Here is a 15,340-nt window from a genome sequence, read left to right on the forward strand (position 1 = left end):
CAATGTTAATATAACTACAAATCCTAACTATATGAAGTTAGTGTGATATTTTCTGCAGTACACTGAGCACTGTAGTGAACTGTGGAAATGTAACTTTTTTTCCTAATAAATCCTTTCTGTTAGGATCGGTATTCTCTTCTCACCTCTGCTGCCTGGTATCCAGATGATGGCATTTTCTATAGTATTTTATGTGAAAAAGGTAACAAGCTTTACATCTCTTCTTCATACGCCCCATGGAAATTACGTTGTTTGAAATCTGTGAAGGATTTATTAGCTTGAAGTGAGTGCTGGGGTTGCCTGGAGGCTCTGGGGTTTTGTGCTTAGGGGAGCTGTTTGGCTGGTTGTTTTTGGCTGTTTTGTTGTAGTGGGTTTTTCTTTGTTGTTAGCTTGCTTAAAGAAAGAAAGGAGCACGATTAAAGCCTAGGAAACTAATGGTAAACAGTGCACGTGTCAATACAGACACTCGGCCTATTGCTGGGATTTTGGATTCCCACTCTCTCCCCAGCAACCTGCCTCCTCCCCCCAGGGCACCCAGCTCTAAATGGGGTGATCCTGCTAAATATCAAGGTGGAAACTTTCAGAGTTCTTTGTCTCAGTAGTGTGACTAGGCAATAGGTTGCTTGTTAGGTGACTGAACGGTCTGAAGTGTTGGATATAGAAGAACAAAGCTATAACTGGAAGCACAGATCCAAACTTCACTGGGCTGTGGGAAGTTTCATGTACGCTGCAAAAGCAAACTCTGCCTGTCAGAGTTCTGTAAAACCCATCAGAACTTCGTGTTATCTCGTAGTGACTGGAGGACTCTATTCTTGAAGCTTTCTACAACTACAGTCTATCTGTCAAGTTCTTATCAGAAGTTCCCATGAACTTCTTTTATAAATGCTCTTCTAGCAATTGCCTCCAGCAGTTTCAGTAGGATTGACTCAAACCCAGTTAAAGTGGTCAGTGGCACTATTCCAAGAGTGAATGTACCTTCCTCTCTTAAAGGTCAGCCTGATGAGGAATTGCCAACCTCCTCGCAAGGCCTGGAGAGCTGCTCAAATGACAACATTCTTCATGTTCCTTCTGTTTTTCCCTTCCCTCGTTGGAGTCCTGTCTGTCATTGCAGTCACTGTGTGGAGGTATGGAGGAGCGCTGACGTTCAGTTCCATGATGTTGTGCTGTGTGAGCTGATACCAGGCAGAGGAAATCTGTACTAACTGCTAGTGACAGGTTTCAGATGTTCACAGCATTCTGTGTTCTGCAAACAGGCTCAGTAAGTTTGCAGGAATGTGGTTAACACAGTAATTTGTCCCATAGTAAAGTGGGAGGTGAGACAAGGTTGCTTTCAAGTTTTGGTATTCTATTTAAATGTCACCGAAAATTCTTTGATTTGGCCTTTTCTGCTCTTTAGAAGTGTCTGTGACCTGGCCTGTTCCTGGGCTTAAATCCTGTGGGCTATACTGGTTCTGCGATGCAGAAACACCTGGAAAAAAACAGTGCAGGTCAACTGCTGGATTATTTGCAGATTTTAGATGCTTTTTTTTTTTAAAGAGTGTGCTGAGCTCTGCAATAAGGCAGCTTGGTTGGTAGCAGTGTTTTAAAGCTGCTTTGTTTATGTGCATGTTGCTCTGGTCACAGTAATGATGGCAACACAGATGCAGCTTTTCTTTGCAATTCCTAGCCACGTGATTTTATTTAATAAGACTGGTGGCTACACATGAAAACAGAGGGGATGAAGTACTCAGAAAACACATCTCCAGGGGCCAGGTGGGGATTTTATTCTGTCTGGATTGGTCCAATTTCAAAGCAAGCAACATTTCTCTATTTCCATCTACCCTGAAATGTTAAGTTTTGCTGAGAACTACCTTGTTTCACTGCAGCCTGTTGTTGCTGAAAGTTTGCAGTGTTTGTGTCCTGAAGGCAAGGTGTGAGGGTAGTTCCACTGTACATCTGTGCTTTGAAAATACAGATTTTCAAACTGCTGTAGTCTGTGCTGCAGTGATAGATTTGTTGCATACAGTTCAAGATTGTGCATGTGGCTTAGTATGGATCTGTTGCAGCAGGGTCTCTTATCTCTGACTGCAGTAGTCTTGGAGGTGTGTTGAGGTGGAATTTTAATGTCCAGGAGCTGACCCAAAAATACCAGCAGTGTAGATGATGAAGTTCCCTGAGGGTCCCAAACGAGCGGAGGGCAATAGCAAGGCAGAGAACAACGAAGCGTTAAATCCCTTGTTAGCATAGGAAGCATTAAGTAGCTGCTTTCTCATGCTTTCAGGTTAAAACCTTCAAATGAATGTGGTCCTTTCCGAGGTTTGCCTTCTATGTACGCAGCGGTCTCTGAGTGGGTAAAAATACTGGAAAATTACATTGATTCAAAATGGGTCGTGTGGATCTACTACAACTTAATTACGAGCGAACTTTTCTTCTTCATCCTCTCCGTCCTTATCCTGTAAGTACCTGCTGATGAAAAGCACTTGAAAAGGACACAAAGTGGAAAAATCTGGCTATGCTATAGCTGTTCTCTGTACCAGAGTTGCAAAGTGCATTTTAGAATATCAGCAATGGTTAATATAGTGGAAATTCATGTACTTGGAGTACATAAAGAAGTTATAAATCCTATTCCTTTTATGTTAGGATGCCAGAGCTCTTTATTTCATGCTAACTGAAGAATATACTGCTTTTTAATTTGGTATTTTTAGTTCACTGGTGACAAGGCTTCCAGGTCTTACTACCACTGCCACTCTGAGCGTTGGGAACATCAGTGAATGGGAACATACTGCATAAAGTTGGCAGGATAAGATGCTTTATTTATTTATTTAAAGAGAGATAAATCAGTAGGAAAAGATCTGTCATTCACACGAACAAGTAGTACGTGTCACATCTATATTAGAATCTTGGGCAACATAAGAAGTAGAGGTTTGGTAAGTGGTTGCTTTGTCTTTGCTGAGCATTTTTCTTCTGTGGAGTCACTTGTGGAGATGATGATACCTTGCAAAAATAACTGAGTTAATGTGGGGATGCTGGTGGAAGGGCATGGCAGTGCACAAGTGGCATGTTAAAGTGAGCACACTATATGGGGTACGTCTGGGGTCCCACCTACATACGTAGGTTGCGGTCTACTTCCACCTGATCTCAGGTAAATTCCCATACTGTCTCCTTGACTGAAATTAATTATATAGGTAAAAATGGTATGTGCATCTTCAAGGCGCTGGCCCGCTGGCAGGGTTTGAAGTTGTAGCTGTACTGCTGGATTGTTTAGGCGTTCACACCTAAGAGCCTGAACCTGTTCTAACTAAACAGGCTCCCATTCATTCTAGTGCAAATAAACTTGGCTTGGAAGCAAAGCGTTCAGTGTTGTGATTGAAGTCTAAGCAAATGACACAAAGTTGGATAAGAACGCTCAGTTCTTGTTTGTTATCTGAGACGTACCTTGTCTTGTTGACTTGGTTTAATTCTGCCTCTCATCTTGGATAAGAGCCCATAAATCTTTGGGTCTTTTCCAGCAATTTCATGTGTTTGCTATTCCATATGTAATGTGTATATATATGCATATATACACGTATGTGTGTATACCTATATATTTGGTGGATAAAATGAACCAAGATAAATGTCTGTTTAAGCAATGACTAGGAGGAACAGACTGGTATGAGTGCTCATCTTTTGAATTTTCTTTATTTAGAATTATTACTTACCTTTACTGGCAAATAATAGAAGGAAGAAAAACGACGGCCAAGCTCTTACGTAAGCAAATTGTTAATGTAAGTTTGACTTTCAGCTTTATTTTGTTTAAAATTGGGCTTGCTTGTTGATTGTCTCACTCTGCTGCTGTGCAGCTGTAATCTGCTTTCCCTGCGGCAATGCGGAGGAAGGTGGAAGCCCTGCTGCGTGTCAGCTGTGGGGAAACTATGCACAAATAGAGGCATTGCAAAAGAATTATATCTTCAAACTGTGCTGCTGCAGCTCCCTTTGTAGATCAATTAAATAGGAATTCTAATGATTATTCAATGGTTACTCATACACCTTGAGCCTCCCTTGATTATTAGCTAATGATCAGGTGTATCTTGTGTGCAGGAAGGAAAAGATAAAATGTTTTTACTTGAAAAACTACGGATACTACAGAGGAGAACACAGAACCCATCTGCACCAAGAGGACAAGACCAGCAGGTCAGTCTGGTAGCTCAGATACCACTGCTTCAGTGACGTGCTCATTCCAGTTCTGTGGGGTTCCTCTAGACTTGTGAAGATGCTGCCATTTGGGCTATGTCTGTGTTTAAATCTTAAAGTGCTTGCTTCCTAGCTAGCCCCAGAAGACAGAAGGATACTTGGAAATTTCCTGTTTGCTCAAGAGTAGAACTTAACGTGGAAGCATGCAGAGAAAGGTCTTTGCCCTCACTACAAGAAAATACTCATAGCCTGGGTGTGTAGTGATGGGTCAGTAAAGGGTTTGGTCACACTTGGACGTTGCCTAGACTAAGAAGGAGGCTGCCTTCCTCCAGATTTCCTTAGGGTTTTGTGTTTTGTGCCCTCTCCACCCATTTTCTCAGCTGAATTAAACCTGGTGCCCTGACATAACTCCATTTTAAATTCCACACAGCATCATTTGACACCTAGTGTTTTTAATTTGAAATTATTTTTTCAAGTCAGCTCTGCTAGCTGAGCCGTCAAATGAGTGTTGAAATGTGCACGTGTAGGTGCTCTGTAGTGTTTGAATTTAGGCTGAGTGAAAACTTTCACTTACGTAGCTGAGAAGCAGAAGGGTTTGCTAAGCCCAGGTAAGTATCTGTCCCATGGAGAACAGCTTGCCAATGCTGTTCATCTGCAGTTGCTCTGCTCTGCACTTGCTCAGTGCATTTTCAGAGCTTCAAAATAAGGCAGGACCGTTTTTATCTTCTTCACCCATTCAGATTAGTCTCCTTTAAATAGGCCTGGATGTTCTCCCTGCTCCATGCTCTCCCCTGACGTGTGCTCACCTCCTGCATTCTTGTGTAATAGGCAGTCAGTTACAAACAGCTTTTTCCTTGCAGATAGTCTACCTCCACGGGCTCCTTTTGGCATTATGTCCTAGCTCTGGCTTTCCTCCATTGGGCACAACCATATCTGCTTCTGTTCCATCTAATTGTGTGTGAAGAAATACTAAGTCTTCTAGTAACAGCTAAATTATCTGCTTACCTCTTAAGATTCCAAAGAAGCCAGTCCAAGAAAGAGAGGAGTTACCAAAAATAGTGTCTAAAGCCAAAGAGTCTGAAAAGGGGAAATTGAAATTTCATTCCTGTATGGGCAGCAAACCAAGAACACCCAGGTCCTTTCCATCTTAGATCCGTTCCCCGCCCGTCCTGTTTAGAAAGCTGGGGTTGTGACGTTATCTGACCGGGTGATAATCAAACAAAAGGTACAGTGTGTTTGCAGAGCACTGAGGTTGCATCTCTGTATCACTGTGAGATGGAATCCTGGACTGTACAAAGGACAAAGCCTCGGCACTCAGGCAGTCTCTGGCAGCATGTCAGATTGCCTTTTGGCTTTTACACCTCTCCCTAAAGAAAGGGTAACAGATGTGGATGCTGACCATAAAGCCATGATTGGAAGCCATCGTGTATTACTGCTGAAGTCAAATATTCTGTCTTCCAGAGGAGCTCTTTATACCACCCATCCACGCCACCCGCCCAGCAAGAACCAGACTACCCACAAAGGATGTTTGACAGAAGTCAAAATGCATCCTACGATGAGGTGAGAGTCAGAGAAGGAAGTCTCTGCTTGATGTCTCTAAATAGAGCCTAGGGCATGATATAGACAATGGACATGTGGTGGACAAAGAGGACATCCTGTATGTGTGGAAATAATTCTAAAAGATTGATTTGAACAGACAGAAAAATATAATCAGAGTAGCTGTTGGAATATTCATGCTCACAGTCCTGCTTGAGATGTAGAGGGAGTATGGCTTTGTTTTGGGTAAAATATAACTTTAAATACAAGATAACAGGCACATGAGGAAAACACTGACTTACATCTACCTGTGAATTTTGTTTCCAGAATCCCTATTCTGCTGGGATCTCGAGGGGGACTGGCTTCCCGTTTGGTAAGCACAGAGAAAGCAATGCTTGTAAGCTCAGCTCAGTAGACATGTTTGATTTAGTACAGACACAGCATACAACAGACGGGGGTAATAGACACCTTAGCATCTTGAATCAAGAGAAAACAACAAGACCGGGTTTCTGGGGCCAGAACTCTCCATGCAATGTGCTTACTGGTGGCTTGTGATGGTGGCGGTGACTTCTGAAGACTGATCACAAAATTCTGAACGCATGACAGCTGAATTTCTATGGGTTAATGAGACATTTTGTCGTGTGGGAACATGGGCAAGCATGTTACATCACTAAGGGAGTACTTCACTGTTGCAGGTGTGGTTATTAAATGTGGGGTGCCTAGCACCTTGTATGTCAGGAGTGAAACAGCTATGGAAACTTGCACAGTAGCTTCCTGGTTTATACAAACATGTTCCTTCCAGCAGATGAGACACTTGAATAGCATGGGGCCTTCTAGTAGAGGGCGGTTATTGTACCTGTATCAGCACACTTAACTTTACCTCCCTTGTGAAAAACAGATTGGGAGATGTCCCAGCCGAGCAGCAGCGCAGGGATGTCTGAAGCAGTGGCACTTGCTCTGCGTGCTAGGCAAGCAGCTCAGCGGGAAGGTTTAAATGACGACATGGATTTTCGACCGTGAGCAGGCACAGTCGGTAATGGATGCTGAGGAACCGATGGATGTTCTGCAGGAGGCAATACTGCTTCACACAAATGACTGAAAGAACCATTGATTTTCTTATTTATTTTTTTCCTTTCACGTGGCAGAAAAAATAGAGGCCGCAAAATGCATCCTGATGGCAGGTTTTTATGCGCCAGGGAATGTGCTGCACGTTTGGTTTGGTTTTCTAGTGAAATCCTGGTGCTAGTGAAGCCTTCCAGGCGTTCCCTCAGCACAGCAGGGCTCCCTCCGCAGGCCCTCGGTTGCTGCTGACCAGATACGAGGAAACTCGCGCCTACCTGTGAATAAAACCCTCAGGCCAAAGCTTTTTTTATACCACTTCTTTCGTTCACACAGCATTTATTTGATCTGAGCCAACTGAATATTGGTCAAATGGAGAGAAAATAAAATTAAAGCACAGTTATTTTTAATGACTGTGATGTTTTAATGGCTGCAAACTGACTTGTGTGGATGGTTACGTTAATGCTGTTCCCCTTGCCCTTCTCTGAGCCATTTATGTGGGCTTTGGTGCAGTTGCTCAATACCAGCTTGAGGAGCTCCTTAAAAAAATAAAAAATGACTACTTATCAAAATTCTCATCTGTGTCAAACCACCCCTTATAAACACAATGGTTGTGACATAACTTTTCCACTTTGGAAGTAACACAGCAGGGACTCTTCTCAAGGTGACTCTTGCTTCTTGTTACTCATAGCCACAACTTTGCTATGATAATAAGCTGTAGATTTTTTTCTAATTATTATTTTTAGCCTGTCTTTTACTAGAGCCTGGTTTATTCATGTATTCCTCCCTACCTGCTTTGGACACAAGTACCTAGGAAGAAGGTAAATGTGCTCCTTAGGCTCACAGTTTGCGTTAAGGACAACACAAGTCACCAAAGATACAGAAAAAAGGACAAAATACATACTCAAGATGGGAGATGGAATTTTATTCTGTTTCTGCACACATAGCCGTGGAGCCTGGCTGTGAATAGTGCTGGCAGCAAAGACACTAACTCCACCGTGCAAGCAACCCAAGCAGCAACAAAAAGAAGAGACCTTTAGAGAAAGGATCCTTGCTGTGAAGGCAGCTCTTCTGAGCAGAGCCTGGAGAACAACTGCAGAACACAGCAGGAAGCGTGGAGACTGGGAGTGGTGGCTGGCCACAAACTGGGTGAAGGTGTAACACTGTACAGATGGTACCACATGTGAAGCAGAAGACTGAGGTGGTTGGTTTTGCAGTACATAGTGGATGAGTGATGTGATAGGAAAAAACACGTCAGGAAATCCAGCGTGCCCCTGCAGCAGAAACGCTAAGTCACAGCTTGAGCCAGTGATGAGCACCTGGTGGGAAGGCAGGGCCAGCCCAGGGGAGCTCAGGTGTGTGCAATGCATCTGAGTGACCAGAAGGGGTGGAGCAAGGATCCACCCCTTCCCAGACCTCATGTAAGGGTTGGCAGTGGAGGCGAGGGGATCTTGCTGGAGATCCCTGCCTACCCGAGGCCTTCTAAGGGTAAGCAGATTCTTTCCTTAGTTTGTGTCCACAGCTGCTGCCTTGAGCACATCCTCACTTGCTGCAGCCTAGGACTTTGCTACCCTGCTGTCATTGCTGTGCTTTCCATTGCATTATACCATTACACCCCCTTACTTCCATGTTTCTTTGTGCTTATGTTCAAGAAAAAAAGGAAAAAAATCCATCCCAGCTTGCAGAAGGCAGCATTCATTGGCTAATTACCCTTGCATTTAGCTGCCAGGGTAGCAGATCTGTTAGAAAAGAAGTGTTGCAGTAGTGCTGTCAGTGTCCATATGGTATCACCTGGAGCAGCCCTGTTACTCGCAAGGCTGGGGAATGAAGCTATTTCCAGAACATCTTTGATCTTCTCATCATTGCATTAGATCATAATAGCCTCTGCTGCTATAAGCCAGGAGAGAGCACGTGCTGTAGTAACTATACATCTCAGAACATCCCACAAAATTAGAAATGAACAGAAGTGTTTTTATAACCAGACTGGGAAGCTACGAATGGCACGCGCCAGGCAGGCTGCACATTTGAGTGCTGCTGCACTACGTGAAGGAGAAGATGCAGCTGATCTGCCACTAGCTTAGAAGTCTGAACTTCATTGGGACAATTGTACAGTTCATTCCTCTTATGACTGATTTTTTATTTTTTTAAGTACTTTTTGCCTCTTAAAGTTGATTTTAAATATCAGCTGGCTCTGATACCAGCTAGAACTAGTTCTAATTGAGGAGCACTATCAAGAACATTTCTGTACAAAGCAGTGTACTGAACTGCACCACTGATCCATGCAATCTGCAGTTCCATTGCTGCTAAGTGCAGGTTTCCCACAGCACGAGGTGCTCGGTGTACTGTGTGGCACATCAGCTGGAACACAGCAGTGCCCAAACAAGGAAACACTGAATGCAGCGACAACTGAGTAGCACAAGGAACTACCCTACCAAAATATGTTTGCACTTTCTGTAAGCTGCAGCGCGGCTGTGTTTCCATGAAGGAGGAGGGAAATATACTTGCCCTCTATTTTGGCACCATATTTCACCACTGTTTTCAGAACAGTAATGTAGATGCTTTTAAGATACCATAAATAAATCTTGAATTATTACACAGTTACAGAATAAACAGTTTCAAGTACTAGAATCAAGGTACGACTGTACAGTCTGCCATCAAAAATGGCTGATATGACTTTATAACCAAGATGAAACAAAGCAAAGGAACAGTCAGTTTGCTTCTGATGGCAAATTCATGCCTGCCTGAGTAAGACAGCTTCTGTAAGTTGGTGAGTACCTAGAAGGCACAGGCCTAGTAGTGAGGATCACAGTCCTCCACCAAGCTGTCTGTGATGTAGCTGGATTCAAGGACGGTTTCGTAGTATGTTTTTTCTGCAAATGTGTTCACTGTCCAGGCAACCACTTGAATTCCTTTTGAAGACCAGTGCCTCACGTAATCTCTGAAAGGGACAAACACACTGTGAGAAGACAATCACTGTGATGTTTAAGGCAGACAGCACTGAGGCTACAGCTGAGCTTCAGTCTTACACTGGTAACCCCTCAGGAATGATAGCGCCTTATCTTTTGCAAAATGCCTTGCTTTGGGTGTTTTGTTACTGTAAAAGGTAGAGGCTTAAAGAATAAAATGGCATGCAATAAAGAAGCTATCTATACAATCTCACGCAATACTAAAGATAATGATTAACATGTACTGTTTCAACTCCACCTTCATATACTAATGGAATGATGTTGCCTCCTGGCACATTAGCGAGCTTTGGCACTTACTGAGAAACAAAATTTTTCTGGATGAGGAAAGCTGAAACCCCACATAATCGCCACAGGAAGCTGTGAAGGCTCCAATCTAGAATGACATCCAACATCATATACAAATAATGTTTCCAGAAGGAACTGAAGCGAGGTGTCCCATCTCCAAAGTGACTCAGCTGCCAAGGCCTGTGCGTTAGCGCTGTCACCACGTTTCTGTCAGCTTGTCTCATCTGGAAGGTCCAAGGAGAAAAGACCAAAGCACACAAAGCCTGCATTAAACTGGGAGAGGTGAGACACAAACTGCCAGCTTGAATGTGCAGCTCCATCAGAATCCTTCTCCCCTTTTCCCCCCAGCTCCTTTTGTAACTTAGAAAGCTATATATGATATTGTACTGTTTTTTTTTCTTAGATTTGTACGGAATAAGCAACTGCTCTTACGTAAAAAATAATGATGCTGGAACTGAACACTTGGGAAATTGAATAAAATACAGGATAAATGGCCTTAACAACAAGAATTAGGAAGCTGTTGCAAGAAAAGTCTCCCTTTTCCATTAAAATATGATATTTATTTAACAGCTATCTTGCACACAGACACCTAATTGTGTACCAACATACTCATTTCTCCATAATTTTCAGAACAGAGGGAATTATTGTAGGTTCATAGTATGTGCATCTAGTGAGTATAGAGTGATCTAATCAGATTATGCAGTAGACTTAGGATTTACGCTTCATTTGTTTTTAATGTTTTTGCAATTTCAACAACCCCAAAGTACTTTGGAAGTTGTATATCTTTACTGAAATTCCCAGACATAATAAAAGTCACAGAAACTTTGAGGAAACATCACCTTATAAACAACATCTGGCATGAAAGAACAGACTATGCTGCTGTTATACAAACGAGGAAATTCCAGGTAGAGTTGTTTTAGGGCATCAACTGCCTGCCAATTAGAGATACACACAGATGTTATATTTACAGACACACACAATATTTACTTTACACTGCAAAGTCATTTTGTTTCTCTGAAAACACTTCCCTGTTTTGTGTAGCAAGTCTGAAATGGAGAGGAGGGGAGAAGAAAAACAGTTCACAGCATTACCACACAAATGCTAGTATGGTTTTTGCAACAGAAGTCCTTATGTCGGAGCATGTCCAGAGGAAGGCCATGAAGATGACCAAAGGGCTGAAGCACCTCCTATGAAGAAAGGCTGTGGGAGTTGGGCTGTTTAGCTTGGAGAAGGCTCCAGGGAGCCTTCACTGCAGCCTTCCAGTACTTGAAGGGAGCTTACAAGCAGGAGGGGACCAACTTTTTACATGGCCTGATGGTGACTGGGCAAGGGCAATGGCTTTAAACTAAAAAAGAGGAGATCTAGATTAGATGTTAGAATTTTTTTATTCAGAGGGCAGTGAGGTGCTGGAACAGGTTGCCCAGAGAGGTTGTGGATGCCCCATCTCTGGAGGCATTCAGGGCCTGGTTGGATGGGGTCCTGGGCAGCCTGATCTGGTGGCTGGCAATCCTGCCCGTGGCAGGAGGGCTGGAACTGGATGATCTTTTAAGGTTCCCTCCAACCTAAGCCATTTTATGATTCCATGATGATGATTCTGTTTAAGAATGCTACTCGTTGCTCTGGTGTTTGAAATACCCTTGAATAGATTATAGAAAAAAAATCTGAAGAACTACCTGAGGCTTAGTTCAAAGGGAAAAAATAATTTATTTCCATATTTTACTAACTCACATAAAATGTCAATGACTGCCCACCTGCATCTCCCTTCAGTAATACAAGGTAGAGATGACTGGGCTCCCTGGCTAGAACTGAAGATGTGATACCGGGTCCCCTCAGCACAGGCAGGGAATTTGCTTTGCTTTGTTGTGGTGGTGATGCAAGCTGAACTCAACAGTCGTGAGTCACAGTCTCATCTTACATCGCCATTTCCCAGGACAAAGGAATGGGATGAGGGAACACATTGTCTTTGTTTCTGACAGGCCAACTTTGAGCAGACAAAGTTTAGCTCATGTTAGAGAAGGGACTGTACCACAGAGACCAGTGTGAGACCAACAAAAAAAGGCTGAAAACCCAAAGAAGGGGTCGTAGTACAATAAGCGGTACCTGATTTGCATGGCCTTTGACATCAAAGTAGATTGTAAGATTGTGCTGCAAAGACTCCACTACAGCTTCTCTCAGAGTTGGTACCTTTTCACCTTGGAATTTGCTCCTGTAGAAATAGAGAACTCCTCACTGAAATGCAGTCAAGATGCACTGCTTACACATACATCCCCAGCTGCACAGAGCTGTTTCCTAGGGATTCCTGAACACATCGGGAGAGACACTAGGATTAGGGGTGGGATCAAGCACCACTAGCAATGGCAGCAGCAGCTCTCTGACACTGTAAAACGCTGCACAGGTACAAGGATCTCTCTTCTTCCCGCAGAATCCCACAGGTACACAACTATATCCTTCCCAGTTCAAGGTCTAACCTGAACTCACTGACTCCACTGAAACACTGGCCTCAGTTTTTCACCTCACAACTACAATAAACATGCGTTCAATCCCAGCTGCTGACCACCTGTCCTCCCACCTCATCCTGCTTGGACTGCGTTCCTTAGCACTGAGACAGAAATGCAGATCCTGACAGAACAAGCAAGACAAGCTGAAGATGTAGGAGAAGCAGCTTCACTCATCAATAAATTATTCCTGACAAGTGACAGTGAACACCAGCTGCTCCATGGCTGCGAAAGTTCTCACTGTGTGGCTCAGGTGATCACCGTCCCAGTAATGGACTGGGAAGATGCTACTTGTACCACCAAGGAGTCTGTGCTATATTTATTTAATTTACCATAGCCTATGTTTTGCAGATGGATTAAGCTTCCTAATTTCATCAAAAGTCAGGTCACGCAATCTTCCGGACCCATCGGTTGTCCTTTCTACTGTTTCATCATGCATCAGAATGGGAACACCATCTGCAGTAAATTCAAGATCCAGTTCAACACCCGTTGCTCCATTCTCAGCTGCCTTAAAAGAAAAAAAAAAAAATCACATACACAACAGAAAATGCAACTTTACAGAATTAATATAGGTACTGCTATCATTCGTGTTCTGGTAAAAGTTAATAAACTAATAATGTTTTTTTCTGTATGCTTGGTGTTAAAAACAAAGTAGGTTTTATCCAAAATATTGCACCTTCTCTGACGAAAACACACACACTCTCCATTTTCTTGGAAACAAATGCTCCCAGGGATTACCCCTATCGATGCAGGCGTCAGCAGAAGAGCAATCAAATTCAGAAAAGTAACGATGCACTGAGGCTACCACAGTATCAGGACAGTCACAATGGAACACTGATCCCCAGCACGCTTCTGTGCACAGAAGAGGCCCCTCGGGACCCAGCACTCCTACCAGGTGTCTCAGACCTGGAGGAGGAGAAGCTCAGAATTTCTGGTTACAATGGAAGATGTGATCTCAGAGCGTGAATCAAATCGCTTCTATTGGAATTTTCACAAGTAAAGTGATTTGGAAATGCTGTTTTTGAACACAGTGTGCTTCCAGGGACTCGAGTTGAATGAAATCAATGTCTTCCAGAAAAGGCATTCACAGAATGCACTGCCTGCGCACTGACAGAATCAGATTGTAAACTGGCAGCACCATGGTGGCAGGGACAAGGCAGCATGGCTGCACACAGGGAAGGTCCCATGGCATCAGGTTTTCTCATCTGAGTCTGCAGATTCCCATTACAGGTCCTAACAGCAAATGGCCTGTTACTGAGTGGCTCTGCATGCTGCTCCAACACCCGCAAACACATTCCCTTATCAGCACCCAGCAGTGGCACGGGGTGCAGCTGGGCCTCACGTGGCTCTCACAGATGTGTGCAGCTCAGATGGAACCTCCAGGCACAGTGACTCCACCACCTCCCTCGGCAGCCTGTGCCAATGCAGCACCACTCTTTCTGAGACTTTTCCTAATATCCATCCTGAACCTCTCCTGTGCAAATTAAGGCCATCATGTCTTGTCCTACTGCTGTTAGCTGGGAGCAGAGGCTAACCCCCACCTCACCACAACCTCCTTTCAGGAGTTGCAGAGAGCGATGAGGTCTCCTTGAGCCTCCTCCAGACTGAACCATCCCAGCCCCCTCAACTGCTCCCCAAAGGACTGTGCTCCAGACCCTTCACAGCTCCACTGCCCTTCTGCAGGCACTCTCCAGGGCCTCGATGTCTTTCTTGTAGCGAGGGGTCCAAACTGAGCACAGCACTGAGGTGTGGCCTCACCAGCGCCAAGTACAGAGGGACGATCACCGCCTGCTCCTGCAGGCTGCATTACTGCTGATACAAGCTGGGATGCTGTTGGCCTTCTTGGCCACCTGGGCACACTGCTGGCTCTTGCTCAGCGGCTGACAGCCAACACCCCAGGTCCTCTTCCTCTGCTCAGCCTTCCAGCCACTCTGCCCCAAGCCTGTAGCATTGCACGGGATTGTTGTGACCAAAATGCAGGATCCGGCACTTGGCCTGTTAAAGCTCATCCCATTGGCCTCAGCCCAGCTATCAGCCTGTCCAGACTGCTCTGCAGGGCCTTGCTACCCTCAGGCAGATCGACACTTTCTCCCCTCTCAGTGTCACCTGCAAACGTACTGAGGATGCGCTCCATCTAGGAGCCAAGGCAGCCTACGTGCGCAGCCTTTCCCGCATCCGCCAGGCGGGCCGCCCGGTCACAGAACAGACCGGGCTGGTCAGGCAGGATCTGCCCTTCGTGAGCCCACGCTGGCCGGGCCTGATGTCCCGCTTGTCCCGCACACGCCGTGTGATCGCTCTCAATACGATCTGCCCCGCGACCTTCCCCAATCCGCGGTCAGGCCGACAACCCTGCACTTCCGTCGTCTAACTTCACCCCCGGCCCTGCGCGTCCCCCAGCGCTCCGCGGGCACGGCCGGGCCGGGAGGGGCCGCCCGCGCTGACCTGTCGGACGGCCGCCAGCGTGTTCTCGGGGGCGTCGTGCGCGCCGCCGCGGTGGGCGATGCGGGCGGGGGCGCCGCGGGGCCGCAGGACGCGCTGTGCGCTGTGCGGCGAGGCGGGCTCCAGGCTGAAGACGTGTAGCAGCAGGAAGGGGCCCGCCGTCAGCACGGCCGCCATCGCCGGGCTACGGCTCAGCGCCAGCAGCGCGCCCAGCAGCGCCGTCAGCGCGCCCAACAGCGCGCCCCCGCCGCACAACATGGCGGCCCCGCACCGACTGCGCCGGGCCCGCGGGCGCTTCTCCTCACAGCGAGGGCTCCGGGGCGGCGCCAGCCCGCAGGCACCCGGCGGCCAATCGGCGCCCGCCGCTCGCCCGCCTTCAGCCAACCAGCGCGCGGCAGCTGTCGCGCCAGCCAA

The 15,340-nt window shown here is 45.7% G+C and overlaps 2 protein-coding genes across 8 annotated transcripts in view; one reads left to right on the top strand and one right to left on the bottom strand.

The window, feature by feature from the left end:
- TMC5 (transmembrane channel like 5) overlaps nt 1-7,182 on the top strand; it is a 29,882-nt gene extending 22,700 nt beyond the window's left edge. For all 6 annotated transcript variants that reach the window (XM_021411256.1, XM_021411255.1, XM_021411259.1 and 3 more), the window contains 8 exons: nt 124-199; nt 988-1,121; nt 2,258-2,431; nt 3,662-3,740; nt 4,054-4,146; nt 5,608-5,706; nt 6,010-6,055; nt 6,581-7,182. In XM_021411256.1, the coding sequence (XP_021266931.1) occupies nt 124-199; nt 988-1,121; nt 2,258-2,431; nt 3,662-3,740; nt 4,054-4,146; nt 5,608-5,706; nt 6,010-6,055; nt 6,581-6,702 (823 nt within the window). In that variant the 3' untranslated portion in view covers nt 6,703-7,182. The remainder of the gene's footprint in view (nt 1-123; nt 200-987; nt 1,122-2,257; nt 2,432-3,661; nt 3,741-4,053; nt 4,147-5,607; nt 5,707-6,009; nt 6,056-6,580) is intronic.
- GDE1 (glycerophosphodiester phosphodiesterase 1) lies at nt 8,858-15,214 on the bottom strand. Of its 2 annotated transcripts, none has more exons than XM_021411987.1 (6): nt 14,930-15,214; nt 12,820-12,995; nt 12,093-12,198; nt 10,832-10,924; nt 10,005-10,216; nt 8,858-9,679 (listed from the first exon to the last, which is right to left on the bottom strand). In XM_021411987.1, exons 1-6 carry the CDS (start codon nt 15,182-15,184, stop codon nt 9,532-9,534), a joined length of 990 nt encoding a protein of 329 aa, XP_021267662.1. In that variant the 5' UTR covers nt 15,185-15,214; the 3' UTR covers nt 8,858-9,531. The 2 variants fall into 2 exon arrangements, with proteins under 2 accessions (XP_021267662.1, XP_021267663.1); XM_021411988.1 differs by having other exon boundaries at nt 12,820-12,991; nt 14,930-15,042.

The sequence above is a fragment of the Numida meleagris genome, chromosome 13 (assembly GCF_002078875.1).
Source record: "Numida meleagris isolate 19003 breed g44 Domestic line chromosome 13, NumMel1.0, whole genome shotgun sequence".
NCBI lineage: Eukaryota > Metazoa > Chordata > Aves > Galliformes > Numididae > Numida > Numida meleagris.